The sequence below is a fragment of the Lepidochelys olivacea genome (genome assembly GCF_965140295.1).
Source record: "Lepidochelys olivacea isolate rLepOli2 genome assembly, chromosome: 4".
Taxonomy (NCBI): Eukaryota; Metazoa; Chordata; order Testudines; family Cheloniidae; genus Lepidochelys; species Lepidochelys olivacea.
Window position 1 is genome coordinate 56,395,392 of NC_140414.1, and position 25,229 is coordinate 56,420,620.

The 25,229-nt window shown below is 40.7% G+C and overlaps 1 protein-coding gene across 2 annotated transcripts; it reads right to left on the reverse strand.

Annotated features, from left to right (window-relative positions):
* Positions 1-7,738: 7,738 nt before the first annotated feature.
* On the reverse strand, positions 7,739-18,107 carry PCDH18 (protocadherin 18). Of its 2 annotated transcripts, none has more exons than XM_084625523.1 (4): positions 15,451-18,107; positions 14,452-14,537; positions 14,181-14,344; positions 7,739-8,887 (listed from the first exon to the last, which is right to left on the reverse strand). In XM_084625523.1, exons 1-4 carry the CDS (start codon positions 17,953-17,955, stop codon positions 8,223-8,225), a joined length of 3,420 nt encoding a protein of 1,139 aa, XP_084481649.1. In that variant the 5' UTR covers positions 17,956-18,107; the 3' UTR covers positions 7,739-8,222. The 2 variants fall into 2 exon arrangements, with proteins under 2 accessions (XP_084481649.1, XP_084481648.1); XM_084625522.1 differs by having other exon boundaries at positions 14,452-14,540.
* Between the last annotated feature and the right edge of the window lie 7,122 nt (positions 18,108-25,229).

Below are 25,229 nucleotides of genomic sequence, written 5' to 3' on the forward strand. Positions count from 1 at the left end.
CTGGCTTTCATTAAAGCAGCACTTATACAGACACATAAGAAACACAGCAGAACTCAGAAAGAATAGTACCATCAAGATATATGTATGTAAGCTCCCTCTCACAGTCAATGTATAGCTACTTATCTCAGTGCATAGTCCATTAAAAATGCTAAATTAATAAAGTTAAGATTGCTTATGAAACACTAACCACAGCTATGTGTGGATTGTTATCCTCTCTTTAATTACATATTCATATATTATTTTTCAAAAATTACACTATGTTGTACAGGTTTTATGCCACCTTAAATATACATTAGACACTTTTGTTATGTTTTTCATTCTTGTACACATAGACCAGTTTAATTGCCGTAATGACCAATATATCCTTACTGACAAAGACTTTATACATATACGCTTCTTTCTATGGCATATATTTTAACAATGTAGTTGAGGATATATACTTTGTACCTATTATTTTCAACCATCAGCACAATTTCCTTGGGTGATATTCAGGGAATGAAGGAATTAACAATGAATCTAACTTACTTGAAAATGTAGGGGATCTACATATGCTGACAAATTTTCACTATTATCCTGTGATCTTAAACTTTATACAACATGCTAGAGATTGAGATCCCAGACACTGAGACACTGTTGTGTGTGGCGAGGGGGAGGTTAGATTGTTGGTTTGTTTGGTTTTTTTTTTGCAGTGTAGACATACCTTACATGGCCTTTGTACATCTGAAAATCTTTTTGTTGTTTGTCTGCAGCCATACCACCTTTTGCTGTGATCTCGTACGCTCACTAGATAGATGTGCTTGGTGTGCTTAATACACGGGTAGATGTCCTCCAAGGAACATCCAGGTTCTGTTGGAAGAGGTGTTGGTGATTCACTTTGTAGCACTCTTCCCTCTGAATCAGTACTGAACCAGATTCCCAGAATGGTGTGAAAGACATGGTGTTGCTGGAAGCGTTGTCTTCCCTATCAGAAGTAAAACAGAGCTCCTAATCATTTATCATTAAAAACACATCATGGTGCTATCTGCAATAGTGTGGGGAGAAAGTGTGGAGTATCCATATTTCAGTCTGGGTTGTTTTCCAATTCTGCCTGCCTGAGTCTCCCTTGAGTTTCAAGTAAATAAGGTATTCACTACTGGCTCTCCTGCACTGTTGTGGACGGTTTCAGTTTGTTTTAAACTATTGCTATGTTTCACCACAGAGATATCTGTTCTTCAGTGGAGGAGTAATTGATCCCTGTGAATAAGGTGGAGGGTTTTTAATGGTTACACATTGTTTTGGTGATGTAAAGTGCTGTATAACTGCTCAGTATTATTATGCCTTACTGACTAAAGTGAAAATGTGTGCTGGGAGGGAGTGACACTAGACCTACTCAGGAGTGACACTAGACCTCCCATTGCATGCCTTACTCAATGTAGACAGTAGGTTGACCATAAGACATTATGTAATTAACAAACAAGGGAAGTGAAATAGTTGTGGATTTTCCTTATATTATTTTAGAAACCTACATAGGTTTTTCTCAGCGATCTTCTATTTAAGGTTCAGCTTTTGCCATCGTTACTAAAGTTTAAATCCAAGCCTTGCTTCACAAATCTCGTCTCTCAGAAAAAGTTCACAAGTTTCTCCTCCATTATGTCCCATAGCATGGCAAGTTTATTTATAACACATAAAGCTGAGAAAATCAGGGACTTTCAAGTACTCTTACCTTTGAAAAGATACAAGATCCTTTAAGGGTTGTAAATTGGGAAGGAAATGGGATTTCCTAGGATTTTCTCTGGATTTTAAACTCTTTATAAAAAGCTGGGAAATTTTCAACAAGGCTTAGTTACTTGTTGGTGGATTTATTTTTGTTTATGTTTTAGACTCATAGAGGCCAGAAGGGACCATCAAAATCATCTAGTCTGACCTCCTGCACACTGCAGGACACAGAACCTCACCCACCCCATCCTGTAATAGACCCCCTAACCTCTGGTTGAGTTACTGAAGTCCTCAAATAATGATTAAAAGACTTCAAGTTACAGAGAATCCACCATTTACACTAGTTTAAACCTGCAAGTGACCCATGTGCCATGCTACAGAGGAAGGTGAACTCCCCTCCTCCCCCCCGCAAGGTCTCTGCCAATCTGACTTGGGGAAAAATTCCTTCCTGACCCCAAATATGGCAGTCAGTTAGACCCTCAGCATGTGGATGAGACCCACCAGCCAGACACCTGGGAAAGAACTCTCTGTAGTAACTTAGGGTCCTCCCCATCTAGTGTCCCATCACTGGCTGTTGGAGATATTTGCTGCTAGTCACATATTGACTAGATGCCATTGTAGACAGTCTCATCATACCATCCCCTTCCTAAACCTATCAAGCTCAGTTATGAAGCACGTTAGGTTTTTTTTTTGCCTCCACTGCTCCCCTTGGAAGGCTGTTCCAGAACTTCACTTCTCAAATGGCTTTTTTGTTTTTTTCTTTTTAATCCATTATTGTAAATGTACTCAAGAGTCAGGTTGTAGGTTACTTCAAAGACTTTATTCACAGCCACATCGTCCAGATTGTTTATGCTAATGGATTCACTGGAGGGTAAAGCATGATGTATTGAATACAAAAAGATTTTTAAATGCAAATGTAATATGCCATTCTGAAGTGATGGCTCTTGAACTGCTACTTGTATATGCTTGTATATCACTTCACTGGTATCAGATTTGGTCTTTTTGCATCCATCCCAGATGTGGCTAAATAAACATGAGAAGGCCCTGGAAAAAATGGCTGGGTTTGCCTTAAAAGGGAGATTGTGGAAGCCCCATCATTGGATGTTTTTAAGAATAGGTTAGACTGTCTAGGTCAGAGCAGGAGGCTGGATGATCTCTCAAGGTCCCTTCTAGCCCTACATTTCTATGATTCTAAGCCTTTTATATTTAACATTCCAGGATTACCACCTGTGCAACAGGAGAAACACTAGTGCAGATAGGACATAATGGCTTATTGCATTTTTACCATCAAACACCATCACAGCCTATACAAATATTTCCATCAATCTGCTCGCCAACCCCCACCCCCCCGGCTCTACCTGCGGCTCCAGTTCCCCTCTGTGGTGGCTCAGGCTGGGGCTGTGCTACCCACCCTCCTGGTGCTCTGGGGCCTGTGCCCCAGGGGGGCTGCAGCCATGCACTGCCTGCCCTTCTGGTGCTCCAGGATTGGGGGAGGGGGTAGCCTGGGGCAGGGCCGATGGCCACAGCAGGGGAGAGAGGTGCAGAAGGAGTAGGACCTGGAGCAGAAGGGGCAGGGCTTGGGCTAGTCCCAGCCTTCAGTTCACAGGCTTCCTGTTAAGCTATGCCATTTGAGGAGCTGTTTTGACTGTTGCAATTCAGATGATATCTAAGTAAACAAACAGTTTTGCTCCTAGAGACCTTACACATTGTATAACTAGTCTTATTACCTGATAACACCCTTCAGGTTCATGCACAGACCAAACACCATTTGACCATCTGTTGCAACAGAACTTCCTTCCAGGACAACTTTAGGTGTTTTTTGACATTTGGATGCAAAGTGATACTGAGGAAATTTGCTTGGATCTATTTTTGCTTAGCAGATCCCCTTTGCAAACACTGACTTAAATCATTGAGACTATCCATGTGAAATGGCTGATGGGTATAAACTGCTTTAAGGATTTTAAATTTAAAACAGGTTGGTAATCCCCAGTGGACTAGGGGACTGTGAAAATGGATCTTACCCAGCTGCCCTGAGAGTTTGTAAGCAGTAACATTTATAAAGTTTGAGCCTGAAGGCCAGATATCTCCTCCTCTAGGAACAGGGAGTTAGCTCTAAGTTTATTTATGAAGGGGGAATACTTTTCACAGGATTTAAACTGAAGGTTTTAGTCCCTCTGACACCTACTTCTGGGCAGATAAAGAGGAGGATTTTAGCTTTTTCACTGACCTGAATATACAATTTCCAGGCCTACTTGCTATTACCAAAAAGAAAAGGAGGACTTGTGGCACCTTAGAGTCTAACCAATTTATTTGAGCATAAGCTTTCGTGAGCTACAGCTCACTTCATCGGATGCATACTGTGGAAACTGCAGAAGACATTATATACACAGAGACCATGAAACAATACCTCCTCCCACCCCACTCTCCTGCTGGTAATAGCTTATCTAAAGTGATCACTCTCCTTACAATGTGTATGATAATCAAGTTGGGCCATTTCCAGCACAAATCCAGGTTTTCTCACCCCCGCCCCTTCCAAAAACCACACATACAAACTCACTCTCCTGCTGGTAATAGCCCATCCAAAGTGACCACTCTCTTTACAATGTGTATGATAATCAAGGTGGGCCATTTCCAGCATAAATCCAAGTTTAACCAGAACGTCGGGGGGGGGGGTAGGAAAAAACAAGGGGAAATAGGCTATCTTGCATAATGACTTAGCCACTCCCAGTCTCTATTTAAGCCTAAATTAATAGTATCCAATTTGCAAATGAATTCCAATTCAGCAGTGGTCAGTTTGGATGAGCTATTACCAGCAGGAGAGTGAGTTTGTGTGTGTGGTTTTTGGAAGGGGTGGGGTGAGAAAACCTGGATTTGTGCTGGAAATGGCCCACCTTGATTATCATACACATTGTAAAGAGAGTCGTCACTTCGGATGGGCTATTATCAGCAGGAGAGTGGGGTGGGAGGAGGTATTGTTTCATGATCTCTGTGTACATAATGTCTTCTGCAGTTTCCACAGTATGCATCCGATGAAGTGAGCTGTAGCTCACGAAAGCTCATGCTCAAATAAATTGGTTAGTCTCTAAGGTGCCACAAGTACTCCTTTTCTTTTTGCGAATACAGACTAACATGGCTGTTACTCTGAAACTTGCTATTACCAGGGGCTGACACATTGTGAATCTCTGCCATAATTTGCAACAGTCCCAATGTGGCTGGGACCATCCCACATTTCACAAGCATATCCTGTGTGTTTCCAATAATACAGGCCAGTGTCAGGCATCCAGAAGCTACCTAATGTGGTATTCACTGCAATGCCAGCCCCTTGTCACTAGGGGCTATTCTTCCAAGCAGGCAGGAGGAATTTGGTCTGTGACTAATCAGACTACCTCAGCTTTTCCTCAATGCCTCTTTCCATGGTAACTCAGAGCCAGGGAACTAACAAGGCATGTGGCCTTTCGTGGCAGCCCTAGGGGTACATACAGCCAAGAACACAAAGGAACAGGAACACAGTGGGCAATACAGAGTATATGGAATTGGGGAACGTGGAATTAGGACCTTGGGGAACTGGAACTGGCTGGGCAAGGAGATTGGGCCTGGGAGCCAGGAAAGGAAGCTGGGAGTGAGGGAATAGGTAATGGATCAAAAGGAGACAAACCTGGGGGGGAGGGGAATGGTCGGAAGTGTCTGTGCACACTGGAATCCATATGCCTTCAGAGCTTAGAATGGATCCCATGATTTTTGACTATCATCATTCCTCTGGTATCAGCAAATATCTATAAAAGTGCTTGGTAATGACTCCCATCCCCCTCTAGTGCTGGTGACCCATGTGGTATGCCCATGGTGCCACATGATGGAATTTCTGATTTTTCAATTTTCTTTTTTAAAACTGAAGAAAATTGCATATAAAAATCTGTGTTAAAAGCACATTATTCAGGTTGCAAAATAAAGCATTCAAAAATTAGGAAATGCCAAATTAAGGTTGCCTGTGCAACCTTACTTTGCCCCCTTTGGTCATAGGTATAATTAATTAGCGGATCACTTTTTTTTTCCCCACAGGACCCATGCTGCTGGCTGTAGGAGAACTGCTGCATTTGTTTTAGAAGTCAGAAGGTGGGTAGTGACTGCAGGGGGTTGCAGAAAGAGAATCAAATGGTCTCATAGTTAAGGCAAGTAAATGGAAAACTGTAATCTGTCCCTGCTGCTACCGAAAAGTTCCTCTGTGATGCTGGGCAAGTCACTTAAACCAAACTTGGTGTCCCTAGCCTCTGTTTGCCAGACAGGGGTGGCAGGTTTGTATAATTTTTGGTGGTGCCCAGAATGGGTCCTCATCCCACCTGCACCCCACACCTGCCTAAGGCTCTGGGAGGGAGTTTGGGTGTGGGGGGGGTGCAGGCTCTGGGATGGAGTTTGGGCGCTGGATGCAGGCTCTGGGCTAGGGCATGGGGTTGGGGTTTGGGTGCTGGGTGCGGGCTCTGGGAGGGAGTTTGGGTAGAGGAGGGGGTTTTGGGGTACAGGCTCTGGGCTGGGACAGGGGGTTGGGGTGTGCGGCTGGCCCGGGGATTAGGAGTTTGGGGTGCAGCAGGCAGGCTGCCCCAGGGCTAGGGCAAGGGGCCAGAGAGTACTTGCCCAGCCCTCTCCCCGCTGGCAGCAGTGAGCTCCGGCGGGGGGCTCCCCACCCAGCACGACACTCACTCAAGCCCCCCAGGCTACTGTTCAGAAAGTCCAGCCAGGCTAACCCCACACCCTCTTGGAGTTGCCTGACTGGGTGGTGGGGGGGGTGGCTACCATGTGCCTCCTCCCTCTGCAAGTGCAGCAGCTGCCTCAGCCTGGGTCCCAGAGCCGCTCCCTTGTAGTCGGCAGCGGCCTGTGAGGGAGCGGCTGCCCGCTACCCAGGGAAGGGGTGCGCAGGGGTGGCAGGTGGGACTGGAGGACTCTTTGTGGGATGCACGTGGGGTCGGGGGAGAGACTCGGCCCTGAAAATTGGTGGAGACGGGTCCCCTGAATTTGCTGCAGCCCAGGAACCACAGGCCCATACAACTCGCTGGCACTGTTGTCAGAAGCTGGGAATGGGTGACAGGAGATGGATCACTTGATGATTACCTGTTCTGTTCATTCCTTCTGGGGCACTTGGAATTGGTCACTGTTGAAAGTTGCCTAGATGGCTATTGGCTAGATGGACCTTTGGTCTGACCTAGTATGGCCGTTCTTATGTTCTTAATTTTTCCCAGGTGGTCACTAATTGTGTTATCCTCATTTTCTGGGTGCCTGACTTGAGACTCTGGGGGTCTGATTTGGAGAAGTGCTGAGCACTCACAGCTGCAACTAAGGTTAATAGGAGCTGTACTTTGAACATAGACAGTTCTATATAATGCTATGTACTTTGAAAAAATTAGGTCCTATGTGTCTCAATCAGCATTAGTGTATATTTTTTACCTCCATCACTCTGTTTTCAGAGCAGGGTTTGAAGTGTACAGTAAATAAGGCATGGGGTCAGTAATTGACCAATGAAGAGAAAACAAAATAGTGAACAGCTGTTTATTAAGTAAGCACCGTTCATCCTGTCCACTGAGACAGGTGTCCTGTGGAATAAATAGTATGTGATCATGAATTAAAAACTGTATCATAAGGCATATGTATGGTGGCCCATAGAATTCCCTTTTGGGCTTCAACACAGAGTGACTGACTGCTCAGTATCTGGAAATAAGAAAGCTAGTCGTGACTTGGTGGTCATGGCTAGAAAGATTATTTTGTTGGCAAGGGGGGAGAGTGTCCCTGAAGTATACCCTTTTATTCCCACTACCAGAGAGGTCCTGAATCAGCCTGACCCATCTGGGAGAGGTTGGGTGCAACTCTTGTCTGAGCTTCTCAGTATCACTGTTGAGTTGGCCAAAGGAGTTTGTCTAAGATCAACACTCGTTCTCAGTGGTGGTTGTGCCTCTGGAGAATGCCACCATCCCTCCTCACCCCTATCATTTAATTAATGGCTTATAAGAGACTGACTCTCTGAACTGGCATGAAAATAAGAAGAACATTTTAGGCTTCATGGGAGTTGACAACTCTTTATTGTAACAATGGAACACTGCAACAAGGTGTTGGATCAGTTACTGAAACTAATGTATGGAGAATGTTTCAGTGGGGTTGGGTCTGTGCTGTAACATTTGAAACTCTTTACAAAACCGTGAAAAGTAACATCCCTGTCTTTGATTTAGTTTACACACCTGCTTGGCAAGAAAGTCAAATGGTGCTAGTTATATATACTGAGGAAAACATGCTTGCCATGGGAGTACAAAAATAAAATTTATTTGTTAAATTACACATAAATATAAGGTACAAATGTATTTTTAAAATACAGATAAAGATAATCACACTTGCATTGTGTACATATGAAAATACAGTATTTTAATATTCAACATACACAGACACATTTATGATAAATGCAACTAATTGGCAATGCCAGTTCTTTTCATTCTGGTTCTTTTTTCCTCCAGTTTTCCATAAATATGGAAAAATATGATATAAAAAACCCTCTAATTCTGCCGGACATCTTGCAGCAGTTTGTTAATTTCTGCTACCAGCTCACTGGCATCCATTAGTTCATGTTTTCCATCACTGAGGTGGTTAAGCACATTGTCAAAGTCATCTTCTTCATAGTTCTCTGGGATTTCTTCCATGGCTGGCAGCCATTTAGAGGAAGGTTGTGCACTCAAGTGAGTCCCTAGCATGGCCCCAGTGTTGTTTGCAGGGTTTTGGAAATGTGTACTGGCTGCCCATGCTGCGACCCCTTGTGGGTAGCTTACAGTCTTGGCTGGTAAATGTCCCTTCCTGCGCTCTAGTGAGTTTGAGCGATTCATTTCATTGCATTCTGTATAAGTGTCCAGTGAAGGAGGCAACAGGCGCTGAAAAACACTGCTCATTTCAGAGAGGAGAGATGAAGTACAGATGTCCTCTGACTCTTCCTCATTTTGACAGTCTTTACCAAATGTTGAAAAGCTCTTTTTCTTTTCATTGGAATCAACAGGCTGTGAATCTTCTTCAAATGCCTGCTGCTGCTGCTGCGGCGGTGGCGGCTGAAATTCCTCCCCAGGAATAAACATATTACTTCTGTAATCAGAAGATGGAGAGGGCAGAGGTGGCATCCAGCATTGGTCAGAGTGTCCCAGAACTCTGCATTCCTCTGTGCATAGCCTCATTGCTGTAATCAAAACCAAAATCGGAGATTAATGTTCAGATTCAATTATACAGATTACTCACAATTACAGGGATCAGCACTAGTGCATATTAAAGGACCTGAGATCCAAAGCTCTGATCAGCATCTGAATTTCTCCAAAGATCAGAGGTGGTCAGATCCAGTGTTGTCGGTCTCCCATTATAGGGAAGTTCAGATGTATTTTTAGTCTGTAAGTAAGGATGATAAATATATAAAATATAAGATAACTATATAATTTTTAAACTTGTTTGAAGAACATATTATACCATTGCTTCAGTGAATCCCAAGAACATAAGTGGCCTGGGTGACTTAAAAGTTCGAGGTTAGAGCACTGTCTTCTCATGCAAGACTGTCTGATAAATAAAGAGACAGGGTGCTGAGGGAATATCTTTTACTGGACCAACTTCTGTTGGTGAGAGAGACACACTTCCAAGCCACACAAAACTCTTCTCAGGTCTGGGAAAGATACTCTGAGTGTCACAGCTAAACACTTAGAGTACCTTTCCCAGACCTGAAGAAGTTGGTCCAATAAAAGATATTACCTCGCCCATCTTGTGTCTCTAAGATCCTGGGACCAACATAGCTTCAACTACACTGTATATAATGTCTGGTGAATGCCTTTCATGAATGAAAATTAAGAAGTTTCCCTCTTTCATCTCCTAGTTGCAATTCAGTGAAGAGAGCAAGGGAACAGGATAGAAGGACATGGGAGGAAAACAATAAGGACAAGAAAATGAGGGAGAAGAGAAAGGAGAGAGAACAGAGAAGATATGGAGTTATCTCCATCTTCTCCAACTCTTGTCTCCTCTTAAGGGTCTGCTAGTAACACAATGAATTACCAAATGGGTGAAGCAGATTTTAATCCAACCTCATGACATTTTAGGCCACATTTATGCCCAGTATATCTCCATTAACTTGAGTGGAGTTATTCTAGGGATGCATTTGGCCTTTTGGGGGGACTGGCTGGTTTAATACCTCCAGTTGTTGACTGACATAGAGTGACTATACAGACTACAAAGAGGAGCAACCAAGGACTTAAGGGATCTGGGCCCATAGAATCACAGAATATCAGAGTTGGAAGGGGCCTCAGGAGGTCATCTAGTCCAACCCCCTGCACAAAGCAGGACCAGTCCCCAATGTTTGCCCTAGATCCCTAAATGGCCCCCTCAAGGATTGAACTTACAACCCTGGGTTTAGCAGGCCAATGCTCAAACCACTGAGTTATCCCTCCTCCCCACCCCCCGCCCATGATGAATGCTAAATGGAGGAAATGGGTGGTTCCCCTGCTTTTTGCCCAGTGTTTGTGGGTGGAGGAAGAAAAGGGAGGATTGGCCAGCTACTAACCCACCCGAGCCATGTAAGACTGAACTCACATTCCTACCCAAAGAGGTACTGGAGGGGAATGACCATCCATCCCCCAGAAGAATTCTAGTAGGGTTGACTAGGAATGGAAGCATGTGCAGCCCCTTTTAAAACACAGTAAACAGTGAGTGGAGGCCATGTGCAGAGAGACGATGCCAGGAGAGAGGCCTAATTTCCACATCTGAATGCTGGAAAAGGAAACTGTTTCCTACCTGATGTTGAAGCTAATGGGAGTTGCAGCTGCTCAACACCCTCACAATTACCTCAGTAAATGTATTTAATTCCAAATAAGAACACTGGGATTGTCATAACCCATCAGGATAGTGGTCCATCTAGCCCAGTATCCTGGCTCTGATAGAGGCCAGTACCAGATACTGCACAGTAAAGTTCAAGAAGCACAGATATAAACAATTATAGAACAACTTTTGATTATGTGATAACTTGCCCACAGGGCAAGCTGCTTCTTAATTCCATCAATTAATGGTTAGACTGTGTCTTGAAGAATTGGGGTTTATATTCTTTCTATCTTTTTATTTTATATATCTATATCATATCCTTTTTTATTTGTCTTTTCTCAAAACTAAACTAAATAGTCCTAAACTTTGCAGTGTCTCCACATAAATTTCCTCATGCCTCTAATCATTTTCCTCACCTGTCTCTGGACCACTTCAATATCTGCTACATCATTTCTGAAATAGAGTGACCAGAACTGAACACAATATTCCAGGTGAGAATACGCCACTGATTGATATAGTGGCACTCTAATATTGTCAGTATTATTTCCCTACCATGCTTTATACAGTCTAACACATTGTTTCCTTTTGAATGCAATTTAAAATTCCTCTAGATTTATACTCACTTCCTTTCTTACATCAGGGAGTACGAAATTTAGCAGAAGTATAGATGGCTGGAAGCCAGATTTTACACTGGGTGTTGCAAATGAGGTAGTGATGGGTGAGCCTCAAAAGATTCATCTACATAAAAAAATTGGTGTTTAAAGTGTTGGTTTAGGAGTTTGAAATGCCTATGAAGTGCTTTGTTTCCACACATTAAATGTGCTTATAATGTTTCACAGGCAATGCCAGTACCATTGTGATTGCACCAGCTCTTGACAAGTCTTGAAGATATCTCCACCCACAATGGTTAAATCAAACTATTTTAGTTCTAGTGTAGATGTGAATGAAATGCATTATAGCTGCACTGGTTCAGTTGGACCGTTCAGTACAATTCCAGTGCAATTCTGTGAGTTAATAGAGAACTGCAGGGCCATTAGTGTGTCACCGTTCATTGGCCAAGTTCACTCAAGGCCAAAGGCTTGTCACATTTAAATCAGTGGGGGTTTTGCCATTCACATTAGTGAGACCAAGATTTAGCAGTATAAAATAAGAGCAATATTCTGAACAAATGATCAAAAGCCCTACTGTATTTGCGAGTGGGCTTGAATTTTTTCCATCGCCCCAGGTATGCCTCTCTCCTTATGTTGGAACAAGCAACTTATTCCAGCAATCAGGATATTAATGATGAGGGTTAACAATGTCCCACTTTGTCCATAAGTCAGCAATAGAAAAGATATAAATGTAAAATGGTATGGGTTAAGACTGAAATGTCAGAAGTAACTCTGAATGTATGTTTTTTTCAAAACCTTAAACCTACAGGTAAAGGTTTTTTATATATATTTTAAAGGAGAAAAAAGAAATGTTTTCATGGAAATTTAAAATGTTCTTCTGATCTTACAATTTTTGAGGTTCTCCCACAAATTCCTATGTATGGGAGATGGTCCATTCCTTCCTGGTTCCATCTAGACAGAAAATATTGAAAAAAACTATCTTACAGTATTTTGACCCTGTGACTTCTGGTCCGGGTGCAAATGCACAGACACTTAAAAATAGAGGGGCACGGAAGGAAGTAACTGAACTTAGGAAACCTGAAGAAAGTTTCCATTCTAGTTTTTGTGAGTTTGGCATGAACACGCAGATTAATTCATATGTTATCTTAACTGGTTCATGTATAACTAATGGAGTGGCTAGGGCTATGCACTTAAACAAATATTGAGAGTGGGATTTTCTAAAGCACTCCATGTTAGCCTAACTCTGTTCCCCTTGTAATCAATGAGAGAGTTTTAACATTCACTTCAGTGGGATCACAGTTGGGCCAAATTTTGAAAATTTCACTCATTGGTTTTATATTTGGAGGGCTAATAGAAAGTTCTTTAAATGAATAATAAAAATTTCAGCTATCCAAGAATGTAAACATTCCTTTTTTTCCCTGGCAACCCACAATCATCCAGCCAGGAAGTAGACAATTATTCGTTAGCTGCCACTGTGGAAGGATTCCAGTGCAAGAGTGTTACATGTGAAGTCTCCCTTAGCAGCTGCTGAGAATTATAGTAAATTCTTCCCTACTTTACCACCCACGGAGAAAAGATTTTTTTCTAAAGTTGGATGGTACAGGGATAAATGGCTCCTAAGTAGCAACTTATTGGCAAGAAGAAAACAACAACAACAACAACAACAAAAAAACCCTTGGGACTGTGGTCCTCAAGTGAAGTATATATATGAAGGACCACAGTCCCAAGGATATACTGGGGCACTTGGACCAACATATCCCCAGCTACCAAGGGCTAGGTGGGACTTCTAGATAGTAAATTGGACTCAGGAGTAGTGTGAGACCCTAGAATAGAGCAAAATCCACAAGAGAAGTGTTGAAGGTTTGAAAAGACAGAATTACATGTTTGGGGCCAAGGTGCACAGGAAAGGAAGGGCTCCAGGAGCCTTTTCATCTTAAACTCTCCACACGAGGGCCAGACAAAATTGCAGGCCCTTCTAGTGCCCTTGAGGGTATTAGCCACCCCAAAGGTGGGAAGGAGGTTGCAAGGCTTTGGCTCTACTCCATCCTGCTCTGCCAATGGCACCAGCTGGTTACAGAAGGAAGCATGCTATGCACCATCCCAAGGAGCAGTTCAGTGGGCACTCTAACTTGCACCCTAGTGCACAGCAAATTGTAGAGCTACCCACCAGCCCCATTACGAGCCTAAGCCATACGGGCGTAATCTGGCCCTGTAGGAAATGGCCTTCATATGCAAGGAGAAAACATTTCCTGTATATTTTGTATAGGCATTTAAATCTGGGCCCAACATTTATTTTCCAAACATTTAGGAGTAAAAAGTACAGGTAGTTGTATAAATATTGGGATTCTAATACAAAGCTCACTTCTGTGCCTAATGTGATTTCCAGGTCTCTTTTATTGTACTCATGAGTGAGCTTGAATTTACAAAAGGTTTATCTCCCTTTTGCATCCCCCCAAGGTATGCCTCTCTCCTTATGTTGGAACAATCAACTTATTCCAGCAATCAGGATGGCAGGTAATGAACTGCTTTGACATTCAGAACAAATACTGCCACATAGGTCATATTTATACATACTAATTTATTAGTGGAAAATACAGTGCAGCTCTACACTTCCCTACCTAAAAACTACAGTCCATCACCTAACCAGTGCATTTTTAAACTCTGGAAGTCTGGATCCTATTATGGAAAATGCATCTGCCAAATTATAGTTCAGTGTATTTTTAACACACCACAACAGCCTGGTTCTCCACAAACATCCACCCAGTCATTAAAAATCTAGGGACACGGACCAGTTGATGCTTTTTGGGGGGGATTTAGAGCCAGCTCATGTGGCTGAAAATAATAACAGAAACTGCCTACGCACTGCTCTGGGCAGATTTTCAATAGTGTCCCAGTCTTGAGTGCACCACCTGTGTTCTGGTTTTGGGGCACTATATATTGTAGAGCAGATGAAGGAGGAAATATAAAACTTGAAAGCTAAAGAATTTCTGCTTTCACAATGCTAACTACATCAATGTGACAGTCAGGGAGCACTGTAAATAAACTATTCAACTTTCATTGTGTTCTTACCTGCAGGAATTCTCCCATCTGTAAGGAAAAGGTCACTGAATCCTTCCCCAAGAAGTCTGTCAATTGGAGAATCTCTACCCAAATCATAATCACTGTCTCCTGCTTCACTATCACCACGGCCACTATCTTTCAAGCTAAATTTATCCATATCTTGTAGTGCATATCTGTAAACAGAAAAAACATGGTGATGGAATTATATTTTGTTATCTCATGTTCAGTATGTCATTCTCAGATAAAAATGTTTTGATCATAATCTAACTGAAATCCTCACCTGTAGCTTCTGGAATATTTGTTGCCTCGAAAACTTGGTCTTGGCTGATATTGGCCCTGATGAAGCATTGAAAGAAGCTGAGAGACCTGCTAAAGAAAAGAAGAAAACACTGATTCCTGGAAATAAAACCCAAATGTCTATTCAGAAAATCTTTAATTATTTACTTCTTTTTGGTTTCTTCTTTAAAATTTAATTAGAGCACATTCATGTGCAGATATAATGTAGTACAACTGGGTATTTAGAGTATATAGTGTTTGCCATGGAAAACATCTGAAGGCACTTTACAGACAGAAAATGCAATGTTGTTCCTTAATCTCAGAACTCATACTAATTAATTAATTATCATTTAAAAACAATGGACTGCAAAGAGGAGGGGGTTTTTTGGTTTGGTTGGTTGGTTTTTTTAAGAAGAGATCAAAACTAATTTTTGGCATGACATGATCATATCCTGAAATAAAATTCCATTTAGAATTTGTTCTGTCTCCTTTAAAACTTTATATAGTGTATATATTTAAAAAATAAAATAGGCAGTTTCAAATTATGAAGATACGGGATGCATACATTCACACACTACCACCATCTGCTAGAGCAGCTACAGTTAAAATTGTAGCAGTGTTTCAACTATAAACCCTCGTTTTAAGGAGTTTGTTCTGTCATTTGTACAAATAATTTGTGTGTTATACACTATGTGTGTCTGAACACACACACATACGCACAGAAACCTGTACATCAATAATAAAGTAATGTGTATATTTTGTGTATATTTCTCAAAGTTGTTTCAAAGTAAAGAAGAATCTAAAGAAATTATAATAGGTTTACTATAGTCTCTCATGTGCAGGATTGTTTTAAGATTCAGTTGACAGCGTGGAACTGCAGTGCTGCATCCCTGAAAATAAATCTATAATACTTTTATACTGTCACAGACAGCTTGCAGAATGTAAACACACTCGTAGATGAGTGAATGAGTGAACACGCATGCAAAATAATATATGACTTTACCTCAACAGCTGGAGTAGCCTGAGTGAGTTCCAGTGAGAAATTCTCTGGCACATGATTTGATGAGATTGTCACTAGACTGTTAAGTGATTGGTGACTATGGTGGCTTTGTCGACTGCTCATTTGTCCTCTTTCTAAGGTTGGAGATGATGAAGGAGAAGATCTGTGGTGAGATCTGATGGGTAAAGTGCCATTAACAGTAGGCACAAGTGTAATGTCACCTTTGTGAATCTGTCTTGATGGTCTTTTTGGATGGTGCTGGTAAGTTGATTCTGCCACACGACAGTTGTAGGATCTTGTGTCCTTTTTCTCTCGATTGCATCTTGTAGCAAAGACAACCATAATGACCAACAACACTGCACATATTGATCCAAGTGATATAATTGTTATCATAGAAACATCCAGAGAGGGCTGGCTAATAAAGGTAGCTTCTGTGCTTGGAATTGCATAAACATATTCAAAAACAGTACATTTCAGAAGTGCTTTGGTACTAAGTGGAGGGCTGCCTTTATCCTGAACTATCACAAAAAATTCCCATTCTTTAGATGAAACAGATTCTATGCTAACATTAATATAGATGTCACATGATCTTGGGTCCATTACAAATATGTTTTCTTCATTGTCAGCTATTATGGAACAGCTTAGTTCTGAGTTCATACCAGAATCTCTGTCTATAGCCCTTATCCTAGTCACATGGAAACCACTCTCAGCATCTTTAGGGATTGAGATTTCTGCAGTGTTATTGCGTAGTGCTGGTCCCACAATAACAGGAGCATTATCATTTTCATCAATAATAGTTAGCACAACTGTGGTATTACTAACAAGTTGCTGACTTCCTCCATCTCTAGCTTGAACCACAAAGGTAATCTGATTTACTTCTTCATGATCAAAAGTTCTGAGTGCATAGATTGCACCATTGGATGGGTCAATGGTCACATAGGTGGTTATGGAACTTCCCAAAATATAACTTTCCAAAATAGTGTAGGTGACCTGTCCATTGTCCCCTAGATCTGGATCTGTGGCTGTAACAGATGTGATGTATGCACCTGGAGAGTTATTTTCTAAGATAACAACTTCATATCTGTTTGTCTGGAAGCGGGGTGGGTTGTCATTTTCATCATTGATTTGGACAGTAAAATGTTTCACTGTGGAGAGACTTGGTGTCCCCTTGTCTTCAGCTATAACAGTCAAACTGTATTCAGATCTCTTTTCTCTATCTAGAGTAGCATTAGTCAAAATTAAATAGTTATTTTCATAAGTCTTTTGAAGTTTAAAGTGGCCATGCCCATGAAGCTTGCAAACTATCTCTCCATTCACGCCAGAGTCCTTGTCCTGTACCCTGACTATGGCAACAAAAGTGTCCATGGGTGACCCTTCAGAAATGTGAGCTATTTCCTCATTCCCAGGGGACATCAGGTTTAAATTAATTTCAGGTTTGTTGTCATTGACATCCACAATTTTAATGATAATTTTGCAATGAGCTGGGATAGAATTTGGACCCAAATCTTGAGCCTGAGCATCAATTTCGTAGGATTTGGTGATTTCATAGTCCACTTGTGACAGAAGGGTCAGATGGCCTTTCTCTGAGTCTATTTTAAAAGTCTCTATAATTTTGGAAGACACATGACTACTGAAAGAATACATGACTTTACCATTAGCGCCCTCATCTGGATCAGTAGCATTGAGGTCTATGAGCAAAGTACCCACTGGTGAATTTTCTAAGAGCTGAATTATATATGATTGTTGCTCAAAAACAGGACTGTTATCATTAGAATCAGAAATACTTATTTTTAGGATAGATGATCCAGATCGCTGAGGCACCCCCTTATCTGAAGCAGTGAGTTGGAGTTCGTAGCTTGACTTCAACTCCCGATCCAATTCTCTAACCACAATGAGTTCTGCATACTTGGCACCATCAGTCCTTGTTCGCACTTCAATATTAAAAAAATCATTTGCAGACAGTGAATAAGTGTGCAGAGAATTTTCCCCAACATCTGGATCAAAAGCACTGTCCAAAGGGATCCGGGTTCCTACAGCTGCACTCTCTGAAATTTCAATAGGGATGAGAGCTCTGGAAAACTGGGGAGAGTTGTCATTAATATCAAGCACTTCAACTTCAACATGGAAAAGCTGCAGATGTTCAGTAGGGAGAGTGATCACATCAAACTCTATAGAGCAGTTTAAGTTTTTCTGGCAGAGTTGTTCCCGGTCAATTTTAGCTCCTATGCTGATTTCTCCATTATCCTCTCGGACTACAAGTAAAGGAGAATTCCCCCTTTGCATGGCTCGAAAACGAACTGAAGAAGGGTTAGGAATTTTAAATAAAACATCAGCTACATCCTCTGATAGTCTTGCAATTACTGATCCAACTCTCTGCTCCTCATAAATCCTGTATTTCAAATTCTTGCCTAGCACATCTTTACTGAAAGATATTATCATCAGTACAAAAAGGAACATAAAGTGCATTTTACTGCTGATTTGGTGCATTTGTAAGATTTTGCAATTCATTTCTCCAAGCAAGTTAAAAAGCAATTCTTTCAACTTCCTTTGGTACCTTAAACCCAGTACACATCTGGTCCTTTAAAACTTGAAAATGTCTTTTATAATATAGCAAAGTATTAATATCCTAGTATAGCTCAGAAAACTTTTTTTTTTTTGTATACACACCGTGTCAGGACTTCCAGATACAATCTGTATGCAATCCAATCTGTGTCATTTGTTTTCCTGCTCCTCTTCAAGGACGAAATTTGTCACATCAGTGTTTTCTCCTTCTGCAGTTAGTATCCATTTGTTGCAGAGTGCTAGCTGAATCTGCAGTGTATCTTTTCTGAGCGATCCTTTCCCTCTCACTGTTCAGCTGCAGACTAAACACCCTTGATTGCTGACTCCAGTCTAAAATCTGTGCAACTTCAGTTCAACTCACACAAAGCTTTTGCCCGGCATGTGTTGAATTGCTTCCAGCCAATCAGCTTGCTTCCAAATCAAAGGACAGTGAAGTCACACACACACACACAAAAGGCTGCGGGGAGGGTCCTCCTCCAGCATTCACTTTCTGTGAGTGTGCCACGACAAAGAGGAGACAAATTACTAAAGAAAAACTTTAAATCAACTTCTTGTCCTCTTTATTTATATGACACTTCAAATTGTTTTTGTAATTTTAATTAGTCTTCTTGCCTCCACAAAACGTGTAATCACTCTCCTGATTTATACACTTTGGAATCCTCTTTTTTTCAACAAAACAAAATCTTTTTGAGTGCATTTGCTTAGGACTTTAAGGTATCATATCTCTAATTATGTCTCAAGACCTTCCTCTTGCTCCTTTATTAATATATCGACACTTCTGCTTATTTCTGGGTAACCTGCTTTTCTTTAATGTCTGTGTTGCTAAATGGAGCACAAGCTTCTATGTCTCTCTTTTAGTTCTCTTCATAGTCTTCTTAAAAGAAAATCTTTGCAAACCCTTGCTCTTTAACTAGCTTCTTACTGAAGGATACTGCAGCAGTGTTTTGTACTATGTGCATTTGTCTTTTCCTGAGTAGGATTCTTTTTATGTGTGCTTTATTATTTTGTTGTTCCTGTGGTTCTTCAGGAAATCCTTTTCATCTTAGTTAAAAAAGCAGTTCATGGTGAAGCATGACAATTCTGCTAAGGCACACCTTATACATGCCATCTGTTTAAAAAAAAAACCCAGAAAACTGAAGGATAGATGGAGTAGATATCCTGTAAGTGGCAATTTAATCATACTTTTTCTTTTTGTGAAAACTATTTCCATATACTCTACACAAAAAAACCCCACAACATATTTACACGCAAGAGTCAAATGCCTGAGTCGCTAATGTGTTTTGTGTACATCAGAAATGCTAGTGATCATTATGTGAGCCTTGTGCTGTATCCAGGCCACAGACACTGATATGTTCTCATTTCAAATATGATTATTTATGATGGGCTTTCTGTTCCCCTTCTCTGCACTTCCTTTTAAGTTTATCATTGTAACCACATTCTGGCTGCTCTTTCATTCTTCTTTACATTATTTCTATGCTGACTTTATCCATTTGCTTGTTTGCTCATTCACATAATCTTACTATCACTTCTTTTCATTTTTTTCTTCTCCTTCCACTCCTCCCATACCCAGAAATGTAAAAAGTAAACAGCTGATTTTTCCACCTTACTTATTCTCAGCACAGCTCAGCCAAAGTCACTAAGAAGGTTCTTGTGGAAAAAGAAAGCAGAAGCGGCTCACCGTGAACTCTCCTTCTTTTTAAGCATTCAAAAACATTTTATAAGCCATTGTCTCTTTTTTTCAGAAACCAGCACCGTGTGGCAAATTGTGCAGAATAGAAATGCGTATAATGAATGTATTTAGTACTGGGTCACGCCGATGAACATTCTGCCCCCATGAATAATACTGTTTTACAAGTTTGCAGGCTTTTCAAATTGCTGATCCCCAAACCCTATAGGCAAACTAGAAAAGCTAACACAAGCAACTGGGACTTTAGAAACCCATTGCCATCTGGCCTAAATCTCTAACAATCCAAGCCAATAATTATATCAATTCAGGCTTTCGGGAACCCCTTTGCAAACACCAAAAGAGCAAAGAAAGGAATTAGTAGCCATTCTAAGTTGGGGTGGAGAGAATTCAAAGATAAGCTAATTCCATTAGTTCATGGGCCGCTTTTCTTGCAGCCCTGATAAACCTTCCTAAAACATTTTTTCCAAAACTGAAAGTGCAATTTCTTTTTTGACAGTAAATGGAGAAATGGGTTCATTTTAAATTTTCTTCCTAATGTTAATTAAAAGTATTTTATTGTTTTTAAAAAGTCATTTTAAACAAGAAGAGTGCAGGTCATGAATAATTCATAATGAAAAATAATTTCAGTGCTACATACTGAAATATTTAAAACATGGTGTAAATTAATGCATATCCACAAGGAAGGTGTTCACATGAGTAACTGTTTAATGAATTTAGAAATGCTATTTTGTGTTGCAAGATTTGTTATTCTTCTCTTATATCTCTTTGCATGCAGACATTCTATACTCATCATCACAATCTATTTCAGAGATATTAATCTGTCTACTATTAGATAGCAACATATCTACATACAGCTCTTATAATGCTTCTTTCTTTTAAACTAGTTGGAATCATCGATCAAGTTATTATTAAAATCATCAAGTATGTCTATATTGTCTTGCAACCAATGATATGTGCTTATAATAAAGATAAACACTGAGATAGCATATTGTTCCTCAACTTGTATTCTGAACTAAAATGATGAATAAGCTGGCAAAAGTTACTTTTTAAAAGGAACTCACTGGAACCTATGACTGATGACAGAAATATGTTTTGTTTTTTAAATGCAACAATCTGTTAATCATTCTAAACTTGATACTTATTTTAGGCTCTCTGGACTGTAAAATGCTGATGAAGAATTTGAGTTTCCTCCAGACTAATTCCTCACGTATCCAGTGAAAGAGTTCTGTTTGAGTGTCTCTTAAACTCCAGTCCACCTTTGACATGGCAGACTTTGCTTACAAAGAAAGGAGAGAGTTCCACGTGCAGCCAGCAGAAACTTCTTATGGCATGTGGTATTGTGAATGTTGTTAGGCACGTGAGTGGAGTGCTGCTAACCTCCTGGAGAGTAATCTTGCTTACTTCTACTCTAATAGATGTCTATTCACCACAAAGTTCTTCTTAGAACTTACATTTTAAATACTTAAGTGTCATACCTGGAGGGAGAAAACAAACTGATTCCAGACAGTACTTCCACTCACCTAAACTTCCAGGCGCCACTTCAGACACTACAGTTATCCATCAGTTTACATAACTTTGCTCTTAGCCAAATATGGATTTATTTTTCTGGACTATACATTTTAAAGTCTGTTTCATTTCTCAAAGGAGTTTTGTTGAGTATTCAATAAAGCAGGATCTGATCTTCTAAAACTCAGTGACTTACTTGCATTATGGCACCTAAAACCTAAACAGTAAGTGTATTGGAGTAAAGACTTATGTTGGAGGAACAATCATTTACCAGGGACAAGGTGGTTTTAAAAAATAAATAAAAACAAGTGTCATCTCCTTAACAACATAAAAGCAATGAAATTAGTATACTCTGATTTATTGCCATATGTTGCATCATGTCATACCATGCTCCAGCACACAAGATGTAGCAAGATAAAATGTGATTTACCACCTTTGTAACATATGCAAAAGACAGTCTTGCCAATCAAGAGTACAGTTGGAAAGGATATTTCCATCATAACGAGGGCAGAGTTTCTTTCTTTCCTTCTTTTATGAACAACGTTTTCCAAAGTAAAAACAGTAGGAGTGTTTTCACATTGCCTTCTGCCTTGCATTTGCACCTGTGTGGGCTGTAAGGTGCTACTACCTCTGTAAGCAAGGCCATCATTCTGATTTGGTAATGATATACAGCCATTCACTCACTTTGCTCTGGTGCAAATGATGACACATGGTGCAAGGCGGGGCATAGCAGGCTTCATGGTTTTCCAATCATAAACTACTTTTTATTTAATGTGACCTGTGTGGCGTGACACTCCATATTCTTCATAAAAATATGCTTAAGATATGACATATGGCATTACTAATATGAGGCCTCCAATGGCTCCACTTCCTCTCTGCCACTAGTTGGTGTGGCAGTGTCAGGGAAGGCCCCAGCATCGCCTCCCAGAGAAGCAGAGTCACTAACATGGGGCCCTGTAGCACCCACTCAAGCCCAAGGGCAGCGGCCTCCTCTCCCTTTGGTGGCAGCAGCAGAAAGCCACTCATCCCTCCAGAAGGTCAAGGATGGCAATAAGAAGGCCTCCCAAGTCTTATCCCAGAAGCTGCTTAGGTGAATGGGATGAACTTACTGTATGTGTCTCCTGTGCCATGTACAGGCCTTATCTGTAGCAATCTTGGTGGAGCTGCCCAGAGCAGTGGTTCTTGGAGTTAACACCCCAAAGAGATACAACAGCACTGAGAGGTGTGTGCTGACACATGTATCAGGCTGTCTGCAGACTCTGGTGACACTTGATGCTTTATGGTGTGCGATCATTTCCAATGTGCCTACAGCCTCAACACCACTCCCACAGTTGTATCACAGAAATTGTATCAAATTTCCTTTTCACCTGAGACTAACGCTTATTATTTCAATGGATTTACAGGAATAAGAGCAGAATTTGTACTATAACATATGTATATACACACATAACTACCTTGTAGGTTTTTTTTAAAAATGCTAGCACAATGCAGAGCTTCAGCTGTGCAAGGAGAAGGTGGCATGATGCCACTTGAATCCTGGCACTACCCAGAGGCTGATTTGACTCCCAGTGCAATATACGGTAGCCTTAGGACTGGTCTATATTATGCTCAGCTTTGTCTGGCAGACAGAAGTCTCTGGAGTACAGTGGGTTTTGGACATGTTCCTGACATGTTCCTTACAGCTTGATGTGGTAGCCAAGAGTAATTATGCTGGCTCTCTCCTCCTTGGGGAGCTAAATAGCATGGAGCAGAAGGATCTATAGCAGCCCCCACTATTCCTTTACAAGCAACATGTGCAAGATCTGTTGTGATTAATTCTCATGTAGTCATTTACCACCTGTGGGAAATGAGTGCAACATGCTGTCACCAGTGAGAATGGGTCTGGAATAAGGCATAGGCACTGTTGGCCCATTTCTAAAGGTCCAGCTCCTGAGTCATATGAGTGCATAAGAATCCAGGCTTCCTTTTAAAACAACAAAAATATATTTCTAACCTGCAACCAAAAGATTGAAAATGTGACCCAACCGTAACTGACACATACCCTACTCACTAGTAAACCTTACTTCCCACTAATTTTGACTGCACTTCTTTGGGATCTCAGAAGAGACAAAAGGTGCCGCAGACCCAACTGGAGCTCACTGCCATGCAAGCCATAATTGATCTGCATGATGGGCCTCGCTACCTATAGTTCTCATAAACTGGCCCATAGTAAATATTTTATTTTAGTCAAGACCAAGTCTCAGATTGGCAGAGGCATAAATGAAGAGATACAGAGCTTTTCAGAGTACTGGTTCAAACGTCCACATTAAAAAAAAATCATAGTTAATATCATAAGTGGCAGATTTAATGTCAGAAAGATGAAAGAGTAAAAAGATTAAATTTGTCAAGAACAAATCATGTCAAACCAACCTAACAGCTTTCTTTGACAGGACGACAAAACTTCAGGGAAGTGGTAGATGTGGTATACCTTGACTTCATTAAGGCTTTTGATACTGTCTCACATAACCTTTTCAGAAACAAACTAGGAAAATACAACCTAGATGGTGCTACTATAAGGTGAGTAGTTATTAGTGGTTCAGTCATGCTGGAAGGGCATATTTAGTGGTGTCCCACAGGGATCAATTCTGTGTCAGGTTCTGCTCAATACCTTCATCAATGATTTAGCTAATGGCATAGAGAGTACACTTATAAGTTTGTGGATGGTACCAAGCTGGGAGAGGTTGCAAGTGCTTTGGAGGATAGGATTTAAATTCAAAATAATCTGGACAAACTGGAGAAATAATCTGAAGTGAATACAATGAAATTCAATAAGGACAAACGCAAAGTACTCCAAACAGTTGCACGCATACAAAATGGGAACTGACTGCCTAAGAAGGAGTAGTGCGAAAACGGATCTGGGGGTCATACTGGATCAGAAGCTAACTGAATCAACAATGTAACGCTGTTGAAAAAAAGCAGTCATCATTCTGGGATGTATCTGTAGGACTTTTGTAAGCAAGACCCAAGCAGTAATTCTTCCACTCTATTCCATGCTGATTTGGCCTCAGCTTGTGGAGTTCTGGGTGCCACATTTCAGGACAGATGTGAACAAATTGGAGAAAGTCCAGAGAAGAGCAACAAAAATGATTAAAGGTCTAGAAAACATGACCTCTGAGGAAAGACTGAAAAAAATGTGTTTGCTTAGTCTGGAGAAGGGAAGACTGGTATAAATTGCCAAGAGAGGTTGTGGAATCTCCATCACTGGAGATTTTTAAAAGCAGGTTAGACAAACACCTGTCAGGGGTGGTCTAGATAATACTTAGTCCTGCCATGAGTGCAGGGGACTGGACTAGATGACCTCTCAAGGTCCCTTCCAGTCCTATGATTCTATGACACTGAGACTGAACTTGTTTTTGATAGTTAGAAATAGTAATTCATGTTCAGAATTGAGGTATATCACAGGGTAGTAGTCTGAGTAACTTTTCTGTGTCTTTTACCTCCCCTGCCATCAATCCACACATTTCACTTTCTCTAGTGTCACTTAAAAAAATCTAGTTTTTTATTAAATTATATCACACTTGCAAAATCCTACTATCCACCTGCCTATAAGTGAGAAATTTTGTTGACAGGTGACTTAAAATATTATTTTTTTCATTATCATCAATCATCACATTAAAGGGTGAACAAGCAGATTTTTCTACTGCATGAGTAAATTTTAATCACCATTTTGCAAGGCTGCATTAAAGAACAAGTTAAACCTTTACATATTTCACATGTGATAAATACTGTACCTAGATATTTTGGGGCAAGAAAATGGGCAGGAAAATGCCTTCTTGGGCAATATCTCTCAAAGTTTTACCAAACTGCAAGAGAGGAAAATACATTGGACTTTAGTTTACCAAGCCTTTATTAAAAACAAATGCCTATATCTTTGGGCACCTCTGCATTGTCTGCAGGAATAGTTCAGCTAGCATAGAACATAATGGGAGTTGCACTGTTTGATTACTCTAAAACCAATTGTAATTTTATTTGCTTATTTCCTTGTACA

Excerpts from the sequence above, each read along its gene's own strand:
- PCDH18 (XM_084625522.1), bottom strand. The coding sequence starts at position 17,955 with ATGAATTGCAAAATCTTACAAATGCACCAAATCAGCAGTAAAATGCAC. Across the intron at positions 14,541-15,450 it reads AGGCTACTCCAGCTGTTGAG|CAGGTCTCTCAGCTTCTTTC; the intron begins GTAAAGTCATAT and ends TCTTTTCTTTAG. Across the intron at positions 14,345-14,451 it reads AAATATTCCAGAAGCTACAG|ATATGCACTACAAGATATGG; the intron begins GTGAGGATTTCA and ends TTCTGTTTACAG.